The 23,940-nt window shown below is 36.6% G+C and overlaps 2 protein-coding genes across 5 annotated transcripts in view; one reads left to right on the forward strand and one right to left on the reverse strand.

The window, feature by feature from the left end:
• Positions 1 to 115: 115 nt before the first annotated feature.
• On the forward strand, positions 116 to 16,825 carry LOC116843685 (zinc finger protein 726-like). Of its 2 annotated transcripts, none has more exons than XM_032814316.1 (6): positions 116 to 836; positions 1,378 to 1,519; positions 3,533 to 3,688; positions 10,422 to 10,682; positions 11,486 to 11,655; positions 15,329 to 16,825. In XM_032814316.1, the coding sequence occupies exons 1-6, from the start codon at positions 612 to 614 to the stop codon at positions 15,539 to 15,541; spliced, it is 1,167 nt and encodes a 388-aa protein (XP_032670207.1). In that variant the 5' UTR covers positions 116 to 611; the 3' UTR covers positions 15,542 to 16,825. The 2 variants fall into 2 exon arrangements, with proteins under 2 accessions (XP_032670207.1, XP_032670208.1); XM_032814317.1 differs by having other exon boundaries at positions 736 to 836; positions 1,383 to 1,519.
• The window catches only part of LOC116843683 (dipeptidyl aminopeptidase-like protein 6), a 35,025-nt gene continuing 27,908 nt past the window's right edge, over positions 16,824 to 23,940 (reverse strand). For all 3 annotated transcript variants that reach the window (XM_032814312.1, XM_032814311.1, XM_032814314.1), the window contains 6 exons: positions 23,227 to 23,396; positions 21,194 to 21,336; positions 19,764 to 19,958; positions 19,096 to 19,256; positions 18,796 to 19,007; positions 16,824 to 17,322 (listed from right to left, as the gene is read on the reverse strand). In XM_032814312.1, coding sequence (XP_032670203.1) covers positions 17,176 to 17,322; positions 18,796 to 19,007; positions 19,096 to 19,256; positions 19,764 to 19,958; positions 21,194 to 21,336; positions 23,227 to 23,396 — 1,028 coding nt within the window. In that variant the 3' untranslated portion in view covers positions 16,824 to 17,175. The remainder of the gene's footprint in view (positions 17,323 to 18,795; positions 19,008 to 19,095; positions 19,257 to 19,763; positions 19,959 to 21,193; positions 21,337 to 23,226; positions 23,397 to 23,940) is intronic.

Genomic DNA, 23,940 nt, shown 5'->3' on the forward strand with positions numbered 1-23,940 from the left:
AAAAAGGCCGCGGCGAGGGCCCGGCGCGATGAGTGGGAAAAGGTGGCTCCAGGAGGGGGAAGGGCTAACCATTCGGTAGCAAATGTTGGTAACCCGTCGCAAGGTCAAGATCAGTCGGTTAATCCCGTCCAGTCGGCCGAGGGCCTTGCACCTTGCACGACGAACGATCCTGTCGCCTCTCTCTTTCTTTCTCTTCTCTCTCTGTCGTCTCGCGCTGCGTTTACGTGCGTAATTTCGCGTCCAACGCGCGGCAAATGCATGAATTGACGCACAATTAATGATCGTGGACGGCACCGCAACTTCGGGATCGGGCCAAGGAATCGTCGTCGGGAAACGTCTGGACTCCGTGGTTCTAAATGTCAATCCGCTCCGCGCCGGGACCTGTGAGCGATGATCTCCTCGTTCGACACGCGACGCGCTATCTGAGCAACTAGAGTGTTTCATCAGGAACACAGTTGATGTGTCTCGATCCTTACCTGCCGCGAGACCGAACGAGATACTCTGACAGCAGTGTCACGCGCCCACGGATGTGCTCCAAGTAATCGTTAGCAGAGTGGAGGTATCGCTGCGCCGGTGGATCCCCAAAAACATTCGCCACCTGGACCTCTGTTATGGAAACTTGCGTCCTGATACCTAGAGAATTCTCCTTGGTCCTCGCCAGTGATCAGTCGTCCTGCAAGAGCCTCTTCAAAAATGACTCGGGCACGTTGGTCACGGATGTGAGAATTTCGGTGTGGTCGAACGTGTTCATCCCGTCGGGCACCCTGATATATCCGTTTCAAGGATCAATCCGATTCGACAAGATCGATCTTTACTCCCTTCTCGATGACAATGACGTAAGTATGAACATACGTACGTTTCCACAGTCAGCTTCCTTTATTATTATACAATTTTATCCTATCTCTAAGATTTTTCAAGGAACGCTTCTTTTATCGATTTGTGATCAATGCGCGTACAGCTGTAACTCGAGATGATCTTCTTTTAACTTGAAATAATTTTCTTTTAGCTGAAAATTATTCTCTTCCAGTTTGAAATTATTCGTTTTTCACTTGAAATTATTTCCTTTTAACATGAAATTACTTTCTTTCATGTAAATATCAGGCGTTTACTTGCAGTTAATAAGATGATATAGTTTTCCTATCTATTTGTTCGCGTTTGATAGTCGATTCGCGAAAAACTTTTCTCATTCAATCGGGAAACGTTAGCTTCAGGTCTGATCACTCGGCCGGCGGCCGATGCAAGAATGGAACGAAAGAGAAGCTGATACTCGATGAAAATTAAGAGTCACCTTTCGTGTATGCGTGTCGGAGGGAAAAAATTCGACATCGATACCGGCCGAGTTCTCGATCGCCACTCATTAAAGCGATGTGCTTCTAGATCAGACGCGAGTACGGCTGTTACGACGAGGTCTTCTTCTCGAACTACAATCTTAACAAGCGTCAGTGCAATTGGATAAGGTTTCTACGTATCGTCCAGTCGTACGATGAGCAAGTTAATCTGATCGGCACGAAGGTAAAAGGTACGTCGAGAGCGGCGCTCAAGCCGTTCAGCTAGATTCCTTAATTCTTGAACGTTAATGTGCAAACGCTTGCTAATTGACATTCATGATTTCCACACATATAATACGAAGAAAAGTAAATACATGAAATAGAAACAAACAAAGCATATACATACACTATAATATTAGGTCTACTTTTTTTAGCTGAACTGCCTGAACTGGTGCAGACTAATGCAATAAGCTGGAGCGAAACAAAATACATTTGTCTCCCCCTAACTTATCGCACCAGTGTGCATCAGTTCAGGCAGTTCAGCTAAAACGAACAGACCTATAGATTTTTATCGACAACTGACGACAAGTGAACATCAATCTTTTGTAGTCTTATGTCCGCATTGACATTGTATTTCGTTGATTGTATGAATCAACTGTTTACTTATTAATGTCTATGGCTGAGGAGTGATACTACGTATGCCTGATATTGAAGATCCTCAGAAGAAACAAAGAACTGTTTTGGAAATTCATTTTGTTCTGAACGATCAAATTTTCTATATTTGTTCTTTTTAATTTTGAACAGAAGTAAAACATAGTTTGTTTTACTTTCGTTCAAACAAAACATTGGTTAGTTATATATTATGTACTAATTTTATGTATTATTATATATTATATATTTTTATTATTAATAAATATTAATATTTTTAAATTTTTAATAAATTGTGAAAAAATCTTAGGTTCGCTGAACTAAAAAATCAGAAAAGATCATTTTTATATATATGACCAAGATAGCACAAATGTATAAAAGATTTTTTAAAGATTTTTAAAAAGAAAGAATAGAACGTTTTTGGATATCTTTAAGATATCTTTTAGAAACTTATACTTTTGTCAGAGAAGATATCGCTTCTTAGCTATCCATATACCGAGTGTTTATCGTAACGGTATCCATTGTATTTTTACCAGTTGCAATGATTAGACAGAAAAAAGTTCTAGGTCCAATTAACCAACTTTTAAGCGACAATAAAATGTAATAGTAAAAATTTTTTAAACATTCTTTCTTCGTAAAAAATTAACGTCACTTTCATTTTTTTATATAAAATTCTATATTGTTTCTAGTGTTATAAAGAGAATCAAAACATATTCAGTAGTGACTCATAATGTTCATTGACTTCACAAAAAAAAGAAATATAGTAAAATAATAATGAAAAATTTCAACGTATAACACAGAAACACAAATGGAAATATTCTAATAAATGTAACATATAAAACTCTATTACAAAGGGCGGAATTTTGCAAAAAATGGATTACATTTCGAATATGACTTGAGCATCTAACGATGCTAGGAAACATTATGAGATACTATTGCATTTGTTTTAATCTTTTTTTTTATAATACTAAGGTTAAAAACATATATCATTCTATTTGAAAAAATGAAAATAATAATCTTCATTTTTTTACGAAAAAAATTCATTATTTATTAAAGAACGTTTTTGAAAGTCTTCTTATTGCATCTTATTTTGCCGTTTAAAAACTGATTAATTACATCTAGAACTTTTCCCTGTCCGGTCATTGCAACTGATAAAAAATAGTACATACCGTTACAATGAACATCCTATATAGTATATTGAGCATAATATAATGTAAATATGTCGTTGCATTATTAGTTAAATATACCGAGATATTGAAACACACGCAAACTACGCGACATTGTCGCGGAATACACGCACTTCTACGAGTTGGTTGAGAAGAAAAGTTTAAAACAATTAGGATCGCAAAGAGTTAACATTCATTTTGCTATTTCGCCATTTTCAGGAATATTTTTTATTTCCTTTTTTCCGTCTATTGTGTTACTATCGCGCGCGTCGCGTGAATAACTTACTCTTAACGATTCCAAATGCTTCAGATTCTTAAGAATCTTAGATAACGTTTTTAAAGAATCGTTTTTAAAGTCTCTCGTCGATGATATATTGATGTTAATATTTCCCAGTCCGATGCTTCACTATCTTACTCTTTTACGCTTTCCTCTCCGCTTTTTTTCCACAGGTGAACCTATATTCGAGGTGATAAAAGACGTTCAACCGGATACGGAACTGGTGGCTTGGTTCCTGCCAGTAACGCAGCAGGATTTCGTTATCATCTCGCATGATGTGTGCTCTAGATCGGCTATCTACAGGTGCACGATCGACTCTATTTTAGACGGTAAGTGAAAGACGCACGCGATAGTCAGGCTTGCTTGCGAGCGTCGCCAATAAATATCGTTCAGAAAGTGCGTGTGAAATCTATTCGAATGCATGCCTTTAAAATTTATCGAGAATATACAGTAAATTTAGACTACCCCTATATCCATGTTGATCAGTCATCGCTATTTCAACCGGACAAATGGTGATTCTACGTGAAGATGTAAATGATAAAACAAAAAAATAACGCAGGATATAATTATGTCAAACAGAAATTGAAAACAAAGAAATGACGTCATTAACTTCTGTTAAGGTAACACACGCAAAAAAAAAATTAGCTTCCAGAGCTAAAAAATAGCTGTGGCAGATAAGATGTATCACTGAAATAGGGACAGCTAATGTTGATATTACCGAAGCTAAATTTATTCGCTGTTTAAACTTAGACACTACAGTGAGAAATATTAGCTGCTAGAAACAAATGATTATAGCAAATGATTGTAGATGTGCGGCAAACTTCTTTAATATATGCATACGATAAGAAATTTAGGAATAACTGCAATTTCTTAGTTACTTGAAATAATGTGCATTTTTAATGTCACCTAATATATTTGTATTTCATAGCGAATGCATTTTAGCTGTCAGCTAATTCTTAGCAGCTAAACGATTAGCCTTTTGACTAAGTTTGAATCAGCTACCACGCGGTTTAGCTGATATTGCTAAGTCATTTTTTTGCGTGCAGTATCATGAAGCGAGTTTCGCAAGAATTTGATGAAATTTACACTACTATGTATAATTAAATATTATCTAACTATTTGTGCAATTAGAAAAATATTGACCATTCAAAAGCTGAGATATTTGCAACTAAAGTTGACACTTTTCTTCAAACTATTTTTAATTTCTACTTTTAATATCTTTTAATATCTTCTAAACTATATATGAGATTTTGATGAAAATTTTCTATGATATTCATACAAATTACATAGAAATATACAAACATTATATACAAATATCTGAATTACTGACCATTTTGCTTTTAAAATACAACAGTAGAGAGTTAATGATTTACATTAATACTTAAAATACATATACAGAGTGTCTGATATAGAGTGTTTCATGTAGATAAACTAAATAAAATTTTCTCCACCATTTTGCAAATAACAAAATTTTGAATTAAAGAAGATTAGTAGATGAGTGGTGATAGCAACGCTTGCAGTCGTGTGCTCGTAAATTAGATCAAACTGAATAAAAATATTTTATACTATTTTGCAAATAAGTACATGAATTTTTGAGTTATTAATTAAAGAAGATTGGCGGATAATTGCGTGTGATAATGCTCTTTTTAACTAATAACGTAAAATTTACGTAGTTATTTAAATAATAGTTTTTCGTATTTGTAGTATTATGTACACGGAGAATTTTATAATAAAAATTACCACAGGATTTTGTAACCGAGAAATAGACCGGCATTTTGCAGAAATAGACCGATAATTCATCTCTATCCTTTCATTTCATACTTGCTATTTATATTTTAGGAATTGAAATATACTATCAAAATACTCTCTCGCTATGTTTCTCTAGCAAAATCTACTATATTTCTAACAAAATTAATTATGTCTCTTAGAGCAAGATAAACCTTATTAGCAATCTACACCTGGACTAAAAATATAATAAAGTTGAAAAAAATTTATATGAAAAGAAACTATAATATTCTCTCCGTGTATATATATATTTATCTCAATTTCATTTCAAATTTACAGTGACACTTAGATAATGAAATAAATAGAAAACATAATTTTTGATAAATAGTAGATTCATAAGCGATCCCTTGATTCGGCATTGTAACACGAGATCTAGCGATACAACTACCTTAATTTTTTTGTTTTTCAGTTTGTCAATGCTCCAACTCGATTTTCTCGAAAATAAAGTCTTATGTGAAAAATTTACTTACTAACTATACACACACACAAATTTCGACTTACAGTCTGTTTGATAAAAGCGTGTACGGCAAAACTTGATAAATAATAATAAATAATTTATTGAAATAATTTGGAATAAAATACACACATACTTGATTAGAACTGTGATGCTTTATTAATAACTTGTCTAGTCGCCTTCATTATTAGTAATTGCCTGGTATCTCCGAGACACTTTCAACTAATTTTATGGGATATTTTGGAGGTAAAGATCTCCATATCAATCGAATTTGTTGAACTAACTCCTTGACCGACCAAATTTTCTTTCCACGAAGTTTAAACTTCATCAAGGACCAAACGTTTTCGATAGGATTTGCATCCGGTGGCTATGACGGCCAATCCAGTAATTCAACATCATTTTTTTACTTCCACGCGATACAAAGGCAACTTCAATGTTTAGGATCATTGTCCTCTTGTAGTATCCATTTTTCGTTTTTTTCCATAAATCATGTTTAGGCAGATAGTAATAAAGCCTTCTCATAAATTTAATTAAATTTTAAGCTAGTGTTTAAGTTGTTTGTGCAGATATGCAAAGTGCCAAATCCTTGCGTAGAGCCACGTTTCGGTAAGTCATCGACGTTTTTCACCTCTAAGTAGCGATTCACTCATTTATTTACAAATGCTTTTGACTTTCTCATGTACTTAGCAGCCGCTTGGCGTGACATTTTTTGTTCTTTCGAATGTATACAAAGAAACATGGTTTTGAAACGCGATGTGTATTTGGCACTTATGGCGAAATATATATTTTTATTACGAAGATCGAATCACAACTAAAGCTTTATTAATAAAGCATCTTAGGCGAAAGGTGGTCCCTCCACCGGTTTCTGTTTAAATTTCGCGTCTACCTGTTTATATGTAAAAGTTTTGCCGGACACACTCTTATCAGACTGTATTTTTCGTTTAATCATTCGATCACTCTGCTTTCACGGTTACATCGTCAATTAACAAACGTTGCACATAAATCCCGCACATGCGAGAGCTATTTACTCAGGCAATTTTGAAGCACATACGGGGATCGCTCTCTTTTGCGGAAAGAATTCCTTTCACGGTATACAAGCTTGTACGAGCACGGCTACCGAATTTATCGTCCCTACCTAATTCCTTCGCGAGTCTCTCTCCTCTGAGAGTTTACAAGAAACGCCGCGTCCCGAAGTTGTTGTAACTAAGGATCGTCTAGCTACCCAGCATCCATTGTACTGTCTTTTATCTTCGGCGAGCGCGCGCGACGGCGACGACGACGGTGGCCGCGGTCTACGCATTTGAATCGGAAATCGCGCACCTTGTGATCCGTCCGACAAAAATACCGCCGTGTATTTGCATTTCAGATCGTTTTCGGTAATCTCATTGCTCCTTTTCCGATTGCGCCGCGATCACCCCTGCGCAGCCGCGGGAAGATGAAAGACTAAAGTGGAAGTTGTTCCTCACCGATTTTCACGAGATCCGGCGATTTTCTAGAAAAAAAATAACAAAAGAATAACTTTATATTTTTACAAATTCTAAAATTTACAGCGTTCGTTTTACAATATTCAATTAGTCTTAACTATTTATCAATTATTTCCCCCAATCCTTTCTTCTCGATTAAAATTTATTAAAGAATGAGAATACGGCTTTCATATACATAATCAGTAAGAAACTAAGGCAATAAGAGTCAATAAAAGCAGATTGATGGTTGCGATCAATTAATCCTCAATATTGTTATTCTTCAGAAATAATAATGCAAGAATTAATTAATCGTAATTGCCAATCTGCGTAGTTTTTACCCGATAAAAACAGGTACGTTGTATTCACATCGATTCTATGCGATTTTCGTAAATATAAATGTCATCCACGAGTTATTCATATGCATGTAACGTTTATTTTCAAATCGAAATATTTTATTCTCGCAATATCAACGTAAATTTCATTATTTTATTGAATAATAGAGATATTAATTAAAAAAGTTTGGTGAATAATCAGGCATCCCATACAGCACAGAAAGGTTGCAAGAACACTGCATAGATATTACACGGAAACATTGTAACATTCCATGTTGTGAAACGTTGATGCAACGTTTCCGCAAGGTTGCAGCAATGTTGAAATGTTGTCCGTCATTAAAAACGTTACAATGAAACATTGTAGTAACATTACTGTGGAATGTAATATAATAGTTGCACTAAGCAGAAGAAGCAGCTTTCCACTGCGTTGTTAGTAGTTTTGCAACTGTTGTAAGAATTTCTGCTGAGAAACACTTAACGGTTAACGCTTTTCCATTATTTTTATTAAGTGGTCCGATATGTTAAAATAAATATGTTAGAATAAATAACGACTGCTTAGTAAACATGTTGGTATAAATCAATGTCATTCAATAGAAAATCTTACAACAATTGCAAAGCTGCTGGCAGCACATAATAAAGTTGAACTGCGTTTTTTTGTTAAATGTACAAGTATAGATTGGACGTTATATGGTTCCATACAGCACAAAAAGGTTGCAGGAACATTGCATAGATATTACACGGAAACATTGTAACATTCCATATATGTTGCGAAACGTTGATGCAACGTTGCCGCATGCTTGCAGCAATGTTGAAATGTCCGCCCTTAGGAAAGTTACAATAAAACATTGTAGCAACGTTACGGTGGAATATAATATAATGGTTGCATTGAGTAGATGAAGCAGCTTTCCACTGCGCTGTTAGCAGTTTTGCAACTGTTGTAAGAATTTCTGCTGAGAGACACTTAGCGGTTTATGCTTTTCCATCATGTTTATTAAGTCCGGCGTGTTAAAAGTATGTTAGAAGAAATAGCGACTGCTTAGTAAGCATGTTGGCGTAAACCACCGATATCGCTCAATAGAAAATCTTACAACAATTGCAAAGCTGCTGGCAACGCATAAAGTTAAACTGCGTTTTTTTTTGTTAAATGTACCAGTACAACCGATACAATAGTGAACACAACATGTTGCTACAAACATGATAGCATATAATGCAGATTGTAACAAATAAATACTACGAGCACAAATAGGCAACCAAAAAAACATATGTATAATAGGTTTGTAATTGTTTTGTATTCAAAATGCAATTAAATCTTAAATAATAATAAAATAATAATTAATTAATAATTAAGTTCAGCTAAAAAAACAGACCAATAAATAACGCGGCTTATGAAGGCATAATAAAGATATAAGAAAATATAGACATAAATAAATATTTCAATTTCTATAATTAAGATACGCCTATATCATACATGTATTATGCATAAATTACAGCATTATAGTTTTTAATTATTTATAATGTTTCTGCAATGTTGTTTTAACATTTCCGATGGATTGTTACAATTCCATGTCTATGTTATGTTTCTGCAATGTTACGTTGAAATTTGAAATAATGTAATGTAACTGCAAGCTTCTGTGTTGTATGGGATGATATGATAGATAAGCTGTTGTGACGATGTGTGCTATTGTGCTTTGTACATTAAATCAAATTGAATATAAAAGTTCTTCATCATTTTGCAAATAACCATATAGATTTTTAGATATTAATGAAAAAAACGTATTACATGACTATACGCGATAACGTACAAATTTTCTTTACTTAATATCTAAAGATCTATATGGTCATTTGCAAAATGGTAGAGGACTTTTTTGTTCATTTTAATCTAGTGTATAAGTATACAACGACAGATGGCGTTACATCTACCATATCGCGCGTGATTATTCACTAATCTTTTTTAATTAATATCTCGAGATTTATTCGAATATCGCTAAACAGTATGGGACTTTTATGTTCACTTCTATCCGTTCTACATTTCCACAAAAATTGCGGAGAGTCTGGGACGCCTATATAGGTGATTCTTTAGTAAAAGAATTGATGTAATACGGTTAACTCATGAATTAGTTTCGGTTTGTTGAAGTTCAAATCCCACCATAGTAAGCGTGTTTTTCAAATATAATATTATATTAAATTAATTAAATGACTAATTTCAGAATAATTATACACTAACACGTTAAGAATAACTTCAATAAAAAAAGAAGTAATTAAATGCTAGTAAAAAATATTTTATTTTAGACGCCAAACATTTTTGGTTCAGGAAACTAACAAGTGGTAATTAAATTTTTTTATTGTAATTATTAAACATTTAGTTGGTCCAAATTTAATCAAATTGTTTGGTCAGGTGTACTAAATTTTGGTTTTGATAACAAACTTTTTTTCAGTGGCAATAGTACATTTTATGATATTTACAATTTTAATCGCTTCTTTGGATTGATTGTGTAAGGCAATATGTATCGCTAAATCGCAAGTAAATATTATATTTTATGGAAAGGATTTTATGTTACGTGGATATGTCTCCATAATTTGAGAAATTTTCATGAGGATTTCCATGTCGAATCGATAACCTCATCTGTGATTCTGTATTGTTTTTGAACGGATCATCCAGTCCATTGTTCATGTAGATTCTATGTCGCTGGTCCACGTAATAGGAACGTGAGTTCCACGTATCTGTTTTTGTCGAATATTAGTCCAGTGTCTTACAAAAATTATTAATATTGAAGAAAAGACTTTAAATTCTAAAGTAATAAAAATTCTGAAGTACTAAAAATTAACAACAATTAAGAATTAAGAAACAAGGATATTCTTGTAAGATGGAGAAATAATTCCTGGGAATGTCACTTTCTAAGAATAAGTTTTATTCATATCTCTTCCTTCCTCTCTTCCTCTGAATCTTGTTATTCAATTTTTTTAAATAAAAAATTCACTTGAGATCGAAGGCAATGCCAAGCTTTTATATGTATTATTTACTATGCAGAATCACCACTGGACCTATCGATGACGCTACTTGCTCATCATTCTCTACCACCAATATCACACTCCTATTACGAAATGGATGAGTACGAATCGACGTCCGAGGAATCCTCATCATCCACGCTGTCGTTGGCCGGCGATCACCTCGATTGCAGCATCCTGACGACGATTAAGAGAGGAGAGAGGGTTTTATTGCCCTGCGAAGTCTGCGGCAAATCCTTCGACCGGCCGTCTCTACTGAAACGGCATATGAGAACGCACACAGGTACAACACGAGCTTCCGGAATTCGCGATACTATGTTAAATTTCACGTCCCTTTGCAAAACATGCGTAGCTAATCAAATTACCTTATCTTTTTTGGACATTTTAATTTCGTGCTTGCCGTCTAAAAGATAATTCTAATTGGAGGCAAAATTCCTGTTATAAAAAATGTACGGAAGTTATATGTAAATCTCCAAGAGCAACATTAGATTTAACTCAATTCAATTAAATCCGATTAATTTAATTCAACTTATTTAATAACAATTTTAGACTAAAAAATTCCTATTACAGAAAATTGACGAAACTTATGTAAATGCAACGTTAAATCTTTGCTCAATTTTATTAAATTAAATTTAATTAATATCCAATTTATTTAAATAAATTTCATTAAATTTTAATAAATTTAAATATACTTTTCTCCTATTTCTCACTCATTTGAGTGAGAACTTATTTTTGCTTTTCATTTTTGAGATTTTCATCAATTTGCATTATCTTGCCGTAAACAATTCGAATTCGGACTTTAGATTAATCTATTCGAATCGGATAATCTAAGTGGAAGAAGAACGCAAAATACTTCTGCGCAATCGGATGGGATAATTTTGTTTTCACCTTTGGATCGGGCAAGTTTTATACCGAGTTCGCGTGATTCGCGAGCTGCGAAATCGTGTTCATCGTCGATGATCGAGATAAATGACGCGCGCTCGGAGCAGAGGGACGTCGTGCCGCGTTGTCCGCGTATAAATCGAGCCAGAAATCGTATAAAACGAAGGGTCAGCGCGGTAATTCAGGATCGGTATTAAATTGAAGGGGAGAAACCGCATGTCTGCATGGTGTGCAACAAGGGTTTCTCAACCTCGAGCTCGCTGAACACGCATAAGCGCATCCACAGCGGCGAAAAACCTCATCAGTGCCTCGTCTGCGGTAAGAAGTTCACAGCCTCGTCGAATCTCTACTATCATCGGATGACTCATATCAAGGTGAGTACAGTCCGCGTGTGTGTTCATCGTATGCGTGTTTCTTCACGCTTACATCGTCCCGATATCTCGAAACCCATATATATATATATATTACATATGTTGTGCATTACAATCGCATTCTCTCTTAATTTTCCATTCCGTCTAAGTACGGATGAGATTAATCCACGTCCGTCCGCAAATCAAGGCGATTCAAAGTAGAAAAGCATGAATCACAGTAGCTGATGGTCCACACCGCGAAAGGTTTAATGATTTATTCATCGACAAGAGTTTGGTTAGTAATCGTTCGTAATTGAAAAACTAGAAGAAGATAACTGAAGAAAAGCAAGATACGACAGCACGTTTTCGGCAGGAAAACGTCGACTTGGAATTGACGAGTGTATCATTAATCCGGGAACGCACAGCGGCGCACTTGCGCTCGCGCCTCGTCGCGCGTTTTCATCTCTTTGCCTCTCGTATTCCGCGTAAGCCTGGTAGAACTGGAGTACCCAATAAGAAAGACGGAGCAATGATCGTAGGAGACGGCCGAAGGAAGAGGAAGAGGAGAAGGTGGACGAGGAGGATGAGAAGGATGAGGAGAAGAAGGGAGAGAGGGATGGGGAGGAGAGAGGTGAGCGCGCGAGAAGAGAGCGAGGAGATGCAAAGTTTTTATTTATCACAGCGGAAACCGTATGAGTTTCTCTAATCCCCCCCGAAGTAATGATATCTCGGGAGCCATATAGGTTGGTCTGCCATCAGCTACTGTAATTGGCCCATTACTTGCTACCGCATGGAATGCAATCCAATTAGAGAGACAGAGAACGTACCCGGAGGCTCCTCGCCGCGTTACTCACCCTCCTGCCCCCTTCCCCCCCTCTGTCGCTGCTGCACACGTCCTGCCCGTTCTGCTGCTCCTGCTGTTCCTACTTTTGCCTCCTCTCTTCCCCGGCCCGGCTTCGCCGGTTCCTCATCCCCCCCTCCCCCTCGCGCTTCAGCCTCGCGTGTCGCTTTGCTCTGATTTTCCCCTTCGGCTTCGCCGTCTTCGCCCTTCTTCTCGCTCTTCTTGCCGCGAGATCCATCCGAATTTTGCCTTCTTGTCCTTCCCACGAAATTCCTGGCGCGACAGATGCTCCGAACAAAAATCGGACGCGCCAATCGCTGGTGAATAACGACGTGGCCCGCATCTCCGGCTGGCCACTACGCTTTTCGCACTTTCTTTGGGCGAGGCGCTTTTGACAGATTCATCACTGTTCGATGCTTTTCGCATTATTGGTCGAGTTTTTTAGTTCATCGATGGATCCATCGCATGATGCGCAAATGCAACGTTTCGCTGTATTTACGCATCATGCGATGGATCCATCGATGAATTAAAAAACTCGCCCATCGTCTCGTCGCAATGAGCGAAATTATTTGAACGGCTCGCCCTTTCCCCCTTTCGGTTTCCGTTTCCAAAAACTCTCTTCTTCATTTTCGTCGAGCTCGACTTTATACTTTTACACGTGACGGAAAAATCGATATACCGTAAAAGAAAAGTCAAGTGAAGTCGTAGAAGAAAATAGAGTTGATCAGATATCGGAAGCGAAACGTCGAAATTGCATCATGTACCGTAGAACGTTTTTCTCGACGCGGAGTCGCCGCGATCTAGAGAATTTTTCGTCGATAATCATCGGTTCTTGGAACTGATTATGTGGAAGGATTAAAATGGGACATCTCGTGTAACGTGTGTAGAAACCTGCCAATTATTTTTCCGCGCTTCTATGAGCGCAGCTGCGAGCGTCGATGAAGCCTGCGCTAACGCACGCACGCACGCACGCACGCACGCACGCACACGTGCTCGCGGACAGCGCTGGAGCAACGCGCGCGCGGATGCACCGCGGTGCGACTATCGGCAGGTGCATCCGAGATTACGCGTGTAAACGAGGGAGCGTGTGCTGTGCGTGTATACGTACTTACACCGAGCGAAGAGGAGCGACGTGCGTTGCAGGCGGCCTTAACGAGCCGCGTGCGCACACCGGTTTTAGTTTAGCAAGGTTATTTGCTAAACGGCCTTCCTGCCTCTGTGAATAATTGCCACTGAACGAGAGCGTGGCCGAGCTATTTTGAATCGTTAGTCAAAAAGAAGAAGTAAGGTCAAAAAAGAAGAGAGAGAGAGAGAGAGAGAGAGAGAAAAAAAAAAGGAAGAGAGAAGTATCACCTCGCTGCTGAAGCTTTCCACGGAACGTGTTTGAAGTCGCGCGTATCCGGACGTCTCGGACGAAGTTGAAGTTGACTTTTCCTCAGCGAAGAATCCGCGAGACGACATTTGATTGGCAAAGTTACGCGAGAAATTGCAACTTCGGATTTTTGCAGACTCGAGAAATTCACTTACGTTCGCGGAGATGGTGGAATGTTCTTTACATATTCAAAGTTGGGCGATGGCTTTCACGATGAAGTGAGAAGCGAACGGACTATCATGTCTGACATGATTGTGATTGTAATTGGTGGATCGTTCATTTAATCTCTTCTGGGATATTGACACGTATATGTACGTTTAGGCATGTACAATTCTTTTTTTTTAATTTCAACATTATTGACAAAGTTATAACGAACAGTATTGTGAATAAACATTCACCACAAAATCCCAGGAGAAAAGGGGAAATTCTGTCACATAATTATGACAAGTGGCATATCTGTATCATTTTGAAGTTAAATAATTTTCTTCTAATTTTAACAAATTCGTTCCTGAAAAAATTAAAGGACAGTTCTGCGTTGGGCAGATCACAAAGATGTCATATTACGCCTGTATCCACTATCAGGATTGCAAGTAATTAGTTACTCTTTTTAATTAATTATCATTTGATAATTAATAGACTATTTATATTATAAGCCAATTCAATTGGAGGCCGTTTAATTGACAATTGATTTCAATAAATTCAATTAAAGATTGTTATATTGGCGATTATTTCAACGAATTTAATTAAAGGTTACTTAATTGACGATCGATATGAGCAAGATCGATATGACTAAATCGATTTAATCAAGGATTGCTAAGTGATAATTGATATGACGAGTGTCCACCTCAATACGAATCCTACTTAGCGCTTCTCAATTATCGGCATCTCACGATGCTCCGGGAGGATATAAATATTATCCACAAAATCAATTCTAACTTTGATTAATCAAACGCTCTTCGATTGAATCAACGGAATTTGCTCATATCAACCGTCAATTAAATCGATTAAATTTGCTAAATTCAAATGTTAATTGAATGATTTTTTATTCCCTTCGCTCATATCAATCGTCAATTGAATCATTTTTAGTTGAATTGGTTGAAATTAATTGTCAATTATTTGAATTGAAACGTATTTGTACAAATCAGTTGTCAATTATTTGAATTGAAACATATTTTTACAAATAAATTATTAAATTGAGAAAAATTTAATTGACATTTTTACAATTTTGTCCACTACATAGTATTTGCTCGATTCAGATTTGATGCTGCTTGCTTCGTGGACATTTCGTGAAAATTTCAATTCACTTCTTCAGAGAGAGAAACAATCTGAGAGTTGTCAGGTTGTTGAAATAGTTTCAGAAATATAAAATGTTTACGACGTTATAACCAAATCTACGAAGGGCGCGGGCTGCAATCCAGACCGACCATATCTCTGCATTGCGAGAGCCTCCAATGTCAGATACATAGCATCGATTGTATTTTCAGGAAAAACCACACAAGTGTTCACAATGCTCGAAGTCATTCCCGACGCCAGGCGACCTGAAGAGCCACATGTACGTGCACAATGGTCTGTGGCCGTTCAGATGTCACATCTGCAGCCGCGGTTTCAGCAAGCCCACCAACTTGAAGAATCATATGCTCCTCCATCTGGGCAGATGCTCCAATAAGAAGTACATCAAGTCGATCTCCGACTTGTGACCGAATGCGAACTCGTGAGGGTTCCGCGGAGAGTCTCGAGGATTGTTGACGGAGACGTAACGTGCCATTGCTGGTCAGACATGCGAGTCGACATGAGGATGACCTATGCGCAGGTGCCATCCACTCGTGTTGCGATTGACTCAGGTATATGTGAAAGCGCACTTATTGAATGACGCAAAAAGTTCTCGCGAAGTCTCTTAACCCTGACCGTTATCTCCTACGTCTCTAAAACGTACTCACATCTCTCCCGTTTTTTTCTTCATAAATGTATCATATAAAATTGAAAGAAGAAATCAATGTTTATTATACATAAGTAATTAAAAGCATAAAAATATCCAGTCTTCTTAGAAAATTTTTTGTTGAGTACTTTTTTAATGAAAATTTTAAAGGGAATAGTCTGAGGGACGCATGAGGTTACGCTAACACATAATCTACACAGGTAACTGTCAGGGTTAATTACTCGATTCGCCGATTACGTTGCACCCAGTAAACATAGAATAACAGTAACATTACACCAATGTTATAATTTCTCACTCAATAATGTAAGTGCGATATAGCACGTGTTGTACATAACAGTTACATGGTTATGTGAAAATTTATAGCATTGACGTGTTATATTGCTGTTACTCGATGTTCACTCTGGGCTATTGTATATAGTTATTCGTTCGTAATAATATATCGTTTGTGACTCGTCTTCGCATGCGCCATTAATACGGATACGATGAAAGTAACGCTTCCGTGACTGAGCGAAATAATTCGGCATCCCTTGCTTATTTCCATGAGTTTCTTTTTGAACACTTGACAGTTTGAGAATATTCTCTTGCAAGAAGATATATCAAGTATGAGCTTCACTCAACAAGAATCGATCGGTCACCCAAGGTTATTAATTATCTCGTTTATGAAATTATTATCTGAAATTGATCGAGTAACCGGGACGTAATAATAAATAAGCTATGTACAGATACAGACAAAAGTTCTTTGGAACGTAAGTTGCCATTTTCTATAATAGTTGTAAGTAACAATTGAAAGGTATATTAAAGACGTCCGAATAAATGGACTTGGATAATGCATAATAAATATATATATATATATATATATATATATATATATATATATATATACATATATATACATATACTTACATGTATGTGTATGTATATGCGATAAGATTCTCATTATATTGACATTACTTCCCTACTGGGGAGCACGGCGACAATTTCCGTGTATCGACCTTGCCTATTGTTCAGGTATCAGCAATTTTTAAATAAATATTACCTGCAGATATCATAGACTATTTATTTGATTGTATCGTGGTGATGGCCGATGCGTGCTTTTTTTAACCGGTGTAAACGCATTGGAAATCGCGCACGGGATGCATTACTCGTTCGCAGATACTTCTCGTTCCATTTTTTGTAATTTCGAGGGTCGGAGTACAAAACGATGGGCCACGCGCGTGTCCTCTGTAAATACTCTATTAAACAGAACACAATTTGGAGATGTTTAGATTTTCACGTTCTTCTTCTTGTTTTGTTTTTTTTTTTTTCTTTCTTTCTTTGTTTCTCTTTTTCTCCCTTACGCAACTTCGCCATATTAATAATCTTTAATAATTATCGTCATCTTTTTAATACGCATCACTACACGCCGCCGGAGCCGCCGCTGCCGAGTCCGGCTTTCGTGTCGACAGGTACTTGTTTCTGGAAACAGTCCTCCAAGAACTGCGCCATCGAGAGGTACAAATGTCCCTTCACGCCCGCCAAGGTGTGGCTTACGTCCGGATAGACCTGTGAATGCATCAACGAGGATATCGTTGCATTAGTTTGCAAATGTGTTAAGTATGACTTTTTTAAAAACAGACAAAACATGTTTCACGTTTCGTATTACAAAGTTATCAATGCATTAGTGTGTTAAATACCATACGTGTGTTAAATACCAATAACCAGACTCTTTAAGAGAAGGATTTGAATGTTTGTAACTTTGTAATATGAAACATAGACCACGTTTTATCTGTTTTAAAAAAAATCAACACATCTGTGAACTAATACTTTGATATGTACTTTCGTGCATCAGTCAGAAATTTTTAATTTTTTGTTATATTTAACTCATAGTTAATTCTAATAATAATATAAATGTATTATGTTCTGTTTCAAGAATAAGGCACAGCGGAAGCTATTATATTAAAGGTAAGATAATACAATATTCGACGGTATTTATTAATCCTTTGAGTGCGGCGCTCTTTGGAACTAAATGACACCGAGGACGGAATATTTTGTGCTGTTACAAGTTAATTAATGATTGAATTAACTCCTTGAAAAATCAAAAAGCAATGGACAGATAAATAAAGTCTCTTATCATCGTCGCTGAAATACATAAAAGAACATTATATAAAATCATTATTTAAAATCAATTGATAAGTGTTGCTTATATCGACAATACAAGCTGAAGAAATTCGTTAGACTCAGACCCTAACACAGTTCATTAACGTTACATTGGCCCAATATTGGTTACATTAGCATACATCCCAATGGGCCAATATATATTCAATATTCGTTATAAATAAAATGTAAATAAATTGCCAATATTATACAAAATATGATGATTGTACTAACATTGACATATATTGGGAGTATATTGGGCCGATATAACTCAATATGTAGCCAATATTGATAACAAATGAATTATTAATATTCAGAATTCTATATTGACTATAAAATACAAAGTATTTACAATATTGGACCAATATCGGATATATTGGGAGTTAATTTGTAGCCAATATTTCCCCAATAAACTATGCTATTAATATATTTGATATATATAATATATATACTAATATATTTGATATATAGGCCACATCGATGATGTTTGTTAGACACATATAGAGTAAGAAAAAAATATCGGTAAAATATCTCAAAAACAACTTATTTTAGAAAAAAAAGTTTCAGACAAAAGTGATAGAGTTTAAAAGGACCAATTTATACATGATATAAATTATGATATTTATTTAATCCTGGAATTATCATGACAGGACTCTTTTTAGGATTATTCCAAGGTCAAATAAATATCACTAATTGACAGATTTTTTGAAAATGTACTTTTCTTAATTACTTTTTTAATATACTTTTGTCTGAAACATTCTAAAATGACATTTCCAAGACATTTTGCCGGTTTAATACTTTTCTCTCACCTTGTATATATATCCATAGCACTCAAAGGACTAAATTTTTCGTTCTGATCTGTAAGAGACGATATTAAAGTACCTGCTGCCGAAAGAGTATGCCTTTCTTAGCGAGATGGCGGGCAAGCGCCATGGACTGTTGGAATTGGACGTTGTCGTCCGCAGTCCCGTGCACCAAATAAAACATCTTGTCATGCAGATGCTCGACTTTGTCGTAAACATTGGATTCAGCGTAGCCTTTGTAGTTCGACGTTACGTTCGGTAGACCCATGTATCTCTCGGCGTACGCGGAATCTGCGCGACATATCGTTCGCGTTCGACATCGCAGAATAATTAAACATACAGATGTAACTTAAAGATAACTTCAAGAAGAGCAAGATACCGTAAAGTTCCCAGGAGACGACAGGTGCGACGCTTATACCGCATTGGAACACATCCTGCTCCGGATGAGCCAAAACGAGCGCGGCGATGAATCCGCCGTAACTCCAACCCCAAACAGCGACTCTTCGCTTGTCCACGAAGTGCAAGGAATCTCGTAAATATCTACAAAAAATTATAATCGTAAAATAGGTCCTCAACAGTACAAAGCATTGGGTCAATGTTGAGTCTACATCAGCCAACCGTCTGCCAATTAATATGTGCTGCTAGGGGCGTCATGACGCTGTTAACTGAAAAGGTATTTGTTACAAGAGCGAGTCAACTGAAATTGATACAGTCTAGGAGATACAGATATTTTGTGTTTATTAGCACGTTGATTGTCATAGCAACATTAGGAAACTTTGTTCCTTCCGACACCATTCTAAAACCGATATTCTAATATGCTATTTATAATATATATTCACCAAAATACACAAAAGAAAAAGAAAATGTTAATTATATACATATATATAATTATATTAATTTATAATTTATATTCATATTTATTAACTTATATTCATATCAAAACTCACAAAAGTAAGGAGACTTATGCGAGGTAATTCGTAGTTGATGTATAGGATAGAAAATTCTTGTCAGAATATTTAGCAGCTAATATGTTAATATCTTACTTACTCTGTAACTTCGAGTTGATCAGTCACTTCCACAAAACCTAGCCTGTAATAAACTTCGTGGAGTAGCTTGTAACCTTGTCCACCGCTTCCTCTACCATCGATCTGCGCAACAATGACGTTCTTCCGACTGGCTAAGTATGTATTCCAATCCACCTTGAATATCTCTGTGACCAGTTGCGACCCAGGAGCGCCATACCTGCAAGGAAACTGTCATTAACAGTCAAATGCTCAAGCTTAATCGCCCATTTTTTTTTATCTTGACGAGATACGGGTATGTGAGCCAGCCAGCTTCAAGTGATATACAGGGTGTCCCAGATTCTCCTCCGCAATTTTTGTGGGAATGTAGAATGGATTGAGATGAACATATATAAAGTTTTATACCGTTTTGCGATATTCGCAATAAATCTCTCGAGATACTAATTAAAGAAGATTAGTAAATGATCATGCACGATATGGTAGATGAACTGTAGCAGCGTCGTCTGCCGTTATATACTTATATATTAGATATATACTTATATATTTATATACTTATATATTAGATCAAACTGAACAGAAAAGTCTTCTATCATTTTGCAAATGACTACACAGATTTTTAGATATTAATTAAAGAAGAATTGTACATTATATATATCGCATATAATCATGTGACAATTTTCTTTCATTGATAATTAAAAATTTATAAAATCTACGTGATTATTTGGTTCATTATTTGGTAAAATGGTAAAGAGCTTTTTTGTTCAATTTGACTTATTAGGGGAACACCGGCTGACTGCTCCGGGGATTTTGATGCGCTTTTTACAGGCTGTTCTTGGACGAAAAAAAGGACACGTGTCCGGCCGTTTCAATAGTTGAAACCGTTGCTGTTCAATAGTGACGGTCGAACGGTATGAAGTGTGCCGCGGCCGACTAAAGTTATTCTTTAAAAATCGATTTCTTCGAAACTATGGCCCATTGACTGAAACTAATTAACTAATTAAACTTACTAAGTAAAAATCGCATATCCGTCGCACGCATATCGGGCGAGCTTTTTTAACACGACTGGACACGTGTCGTCTATTTTTCGCCCAAGAACAGCCTGTAAAAAACGCATCAAAATCCCTGAAGCAGTCACCTGGTGTTGCCCTTGTTAGTATACAAGCACACAACAGCACACATCGCCACTGCAGCTCATCTACCATATCGCGCGTAATCATTCACCAATCTTCTGTAATTAATATCTCGACTATTATTACGAATATCGTAAAACTGTATAGGATTTTTATGATTTACCTCAATTAACGTTCTATGTTTTCACAAAAACTGTGGAGAAGAATTTAGAACATCCTGTATAGTATTCAATATAGTACTTAAGATACACTCTTTTGATTTAACATTCGTGATTTAGGACAAGCGCAGTTTTAAGATATAGTGAATATGTTACAGCATGCTTACACCTGGACGACCAATGGATAGCGTGTGATCTCGTCTTCTCTGAGTCCAGGTGGCAGGTGCAATCTCACCTGGGCGTTGTAGCCACCGCTTATTTGCACGGGGAACGTTTTTACCTGTGGTAGTGCGATATTTGCTATTCTTTCCTGTAATAGATATATAAGATTTATATAAATAGATATTGGTAAAATATAAATATAAATATATAAATAAATATGGATTAAAAGAGTATTATATGCGCAAACACATACGCACACACACACACACACATACACACACAGGACGAGGAGCATTTCGGTGATTAAAACTTTAAGCGTCGCGTCACTCATATCTGAATGACACGTGTGAGTTCTCACAAGGGTTTCGTCACCTGTTTATAGGTGACAATTTTACTTGATTAGGAATAATTGTAATAAGTATTTAGAAGAATGTCGAGCAGAGAGGAAACGTAATAAAACGTCATTAACTTATTGAGACTGCATAACTTGTGAGTTAAATTTATGTCTAAATATGAAAACAAGTAAAAATTATTGTGACTTTCTGCGAAGGAATAGATATCTTTTAAAAATATTTTAGTTAGGATATTGTTATTTATTTGAAGTTATAAGCTATGGCATTTGTATATCTTAAATAGTAATAAATATTTATCATATAAAATTTAATAAATATATCCTCTATTAAAAGAACTACACATATCTTTACTTTGAGCTTTAAAAAGTATCTGGAAATTTATAGTCGACTTTTATTATTTTTTAGTTCTGCGAATAACAACAATAAGTGTTCTCTGAGCTCGATGTTTGATAAAATAAATACAGCCTCGATAGATTAATATAACATATCGAGAATTTAGACTTACTTGGACTCACACATGAACCTTGCGTGGCAATCAACGTGTTAACGCATTGACTGCCAAATAGGAGTTGTATCCAAAGCTGACGTGTGAAAAGAATTCTCTATTCCAACTACGAGTTAATTCGTATAGATTTTCTTTGCGGGAGAATAAATTTAGTAAATATTGATAAAAACGGACCACCTTTCGAGGACGATGACTTTCACATATATGGTCAAGGTCATCATCCTGAGTAACATTCGAAAGGTTTTAACCGTCGCTCGTTGTTCATTAAAAAGTTCATTAAAAAGTTACTAACAAAAGAAGTTGTATAAAATGAATGTAATTTTAATACAAAGACATCGAATTTGTAGACTAGGGAAAGGTGCGTGCTCCTAGCACACACACACACACACACACACACACACACACACACACACACACACACACACACACACACACTGCTCGCCAGTCCGCGCGCTCGCATTGGGTGCGTATGTTCCTATTATATTTGAGGTTTTATAAATAAAATGTAATTTGTCTCGCACATTAATTTATGTAGTGTCGCAAAATTACATGGATGATTGTAAGATCATTCTGATACAATAGGAAAACAAGCATTCACCGTAAGCCCGGCCGGACGGACGGGCGAACGCGCGGGCTGGCGAGCAATGCGTGTGTGTGTATGTGTGTGTACTAGGAGCACACACTTTCTTAGCCTACGAATTCAATGCTTTGTATATACGGTGTCCAAAAATTACATTCATTTTATACAATTTTTTTGTTAATAATTTTTTAATGAACAACGAGCGACGGCTAAAATCTTCAGAAGGTCACTCAGAAGAGTGACTTCTATAACATATGTCAAGATCAAGTTCAGTGGAGCAGCCTCTCCTAAACAAGAGTTTTACCATAACTTCTTTTGTTAATAACTTTTGTTAATAACCTGTTTTTAACAAACAATGAGCGACGACTAAAACTTTTTGAGTGTTACTCAGGATGATGACCTTGATAACATGTGAAGGTCATCGTCCTCGGAAGGTGGTCCGTTTTTGTCAATAATTACCATAAATTTTTATCATGAATGTTTTACTCTGAACAATAAAAATAATTAGCATATTGAGAAATAACATGCTGTTTTTCATGTGGCGTCAGGAACAAAGCTCCTTATTGTAGTGATCAATCTGTTAACACGGAGGAGACTTACACGCAACAACGTGTTGCTCTGCAACATGGTGATAAGTCGCGGTGCGGGCATCTCCGTTTTGTACAGACTCACGGTGGGCACGCCAGGTCCGAGGCACTCAAGGACGAAGTACTCGAGACCGTCGGGCGGAAAGATCGCGTTGTGATATTGACAGGGCGGATCGCCGTTCTCTGCAAGTAGACGCGTCGAGGCCGAATAGTAAAAATCGCGTATCCGTCGCACGCATATCGGGCGAGCTTTTTTAACACGTATACGTGATGCAAGGCTATTTACGCAACTCCAGGCCAGTACCGTTTAGAGGATATATCGGAATGTATCCGCGATAGATTCCGAAAGTACTCTAGCGTTTCACACTCAAATATATATTTGAATATTATATATATTATATTTTTATATATATCTATATATGCATATATATATACACGTATATGTACTCGCGCTACGCGTATACACGCACACTCACCCACTCACCCATTCACACTCACACACAATACACATGTACGCGCGCACACAGGCACGCACGTCATACATACTTATCGACACACCATCGTTATACGGAGTGAGTATTGTCAACTAACAGATATTGTTTGGTTGCGTACCGTCTCTACCTGATTGATTACTCGTGGGATACCGTCCGTCTCTCTCTGTCAGCACTCACACACTCAAGACGGCAAGAAAACGGTACAAAAGAAGAAGGCTGTGGATTCGAGAATG

Source organism: Odontomachus brunneus, unplaced genomic scaffold (genome assembly GCF_010583005.1).
Source record: "Odontomachus brunneus isolate Ranch 3 - 2012 unplaced genomic scaffold, Obru_v1 Obru_scaffold_034, whole genome shotgun sequence".
In the NCBI taxonomy this organism is placed as follows: Eukaryota; Metazoa; Arthropoda; class Insecta; order Hymenoptera; family Formicidae; genus Odontomachus; species Odontomachus brunneus.

Excerpts from the sequence above, each read along its gene's own strand:
- LOC116843685 (XM_032814316.1), top strand. The coding sequence starts at position 612 with ATGGAAACTTGCGTCCTGATACCTAGAGAATTCTCCTTGGTCCTCGCC. Across the intron at positions 3,689-10,421 it reads GATCGACTCTATTTTAGACG|AATCACCACTGGACCTATCG; the intron begins GTAAGTGAAAGA and ends TTTACTATGCAG. Across the intron at positions 10,683-11,485 it reads GCATATGAGAACGCACACAG|GGGAGAAACCGCATGTCTGC; the intron begins GTACAACACGAG and ends ATTAAATTGAAG.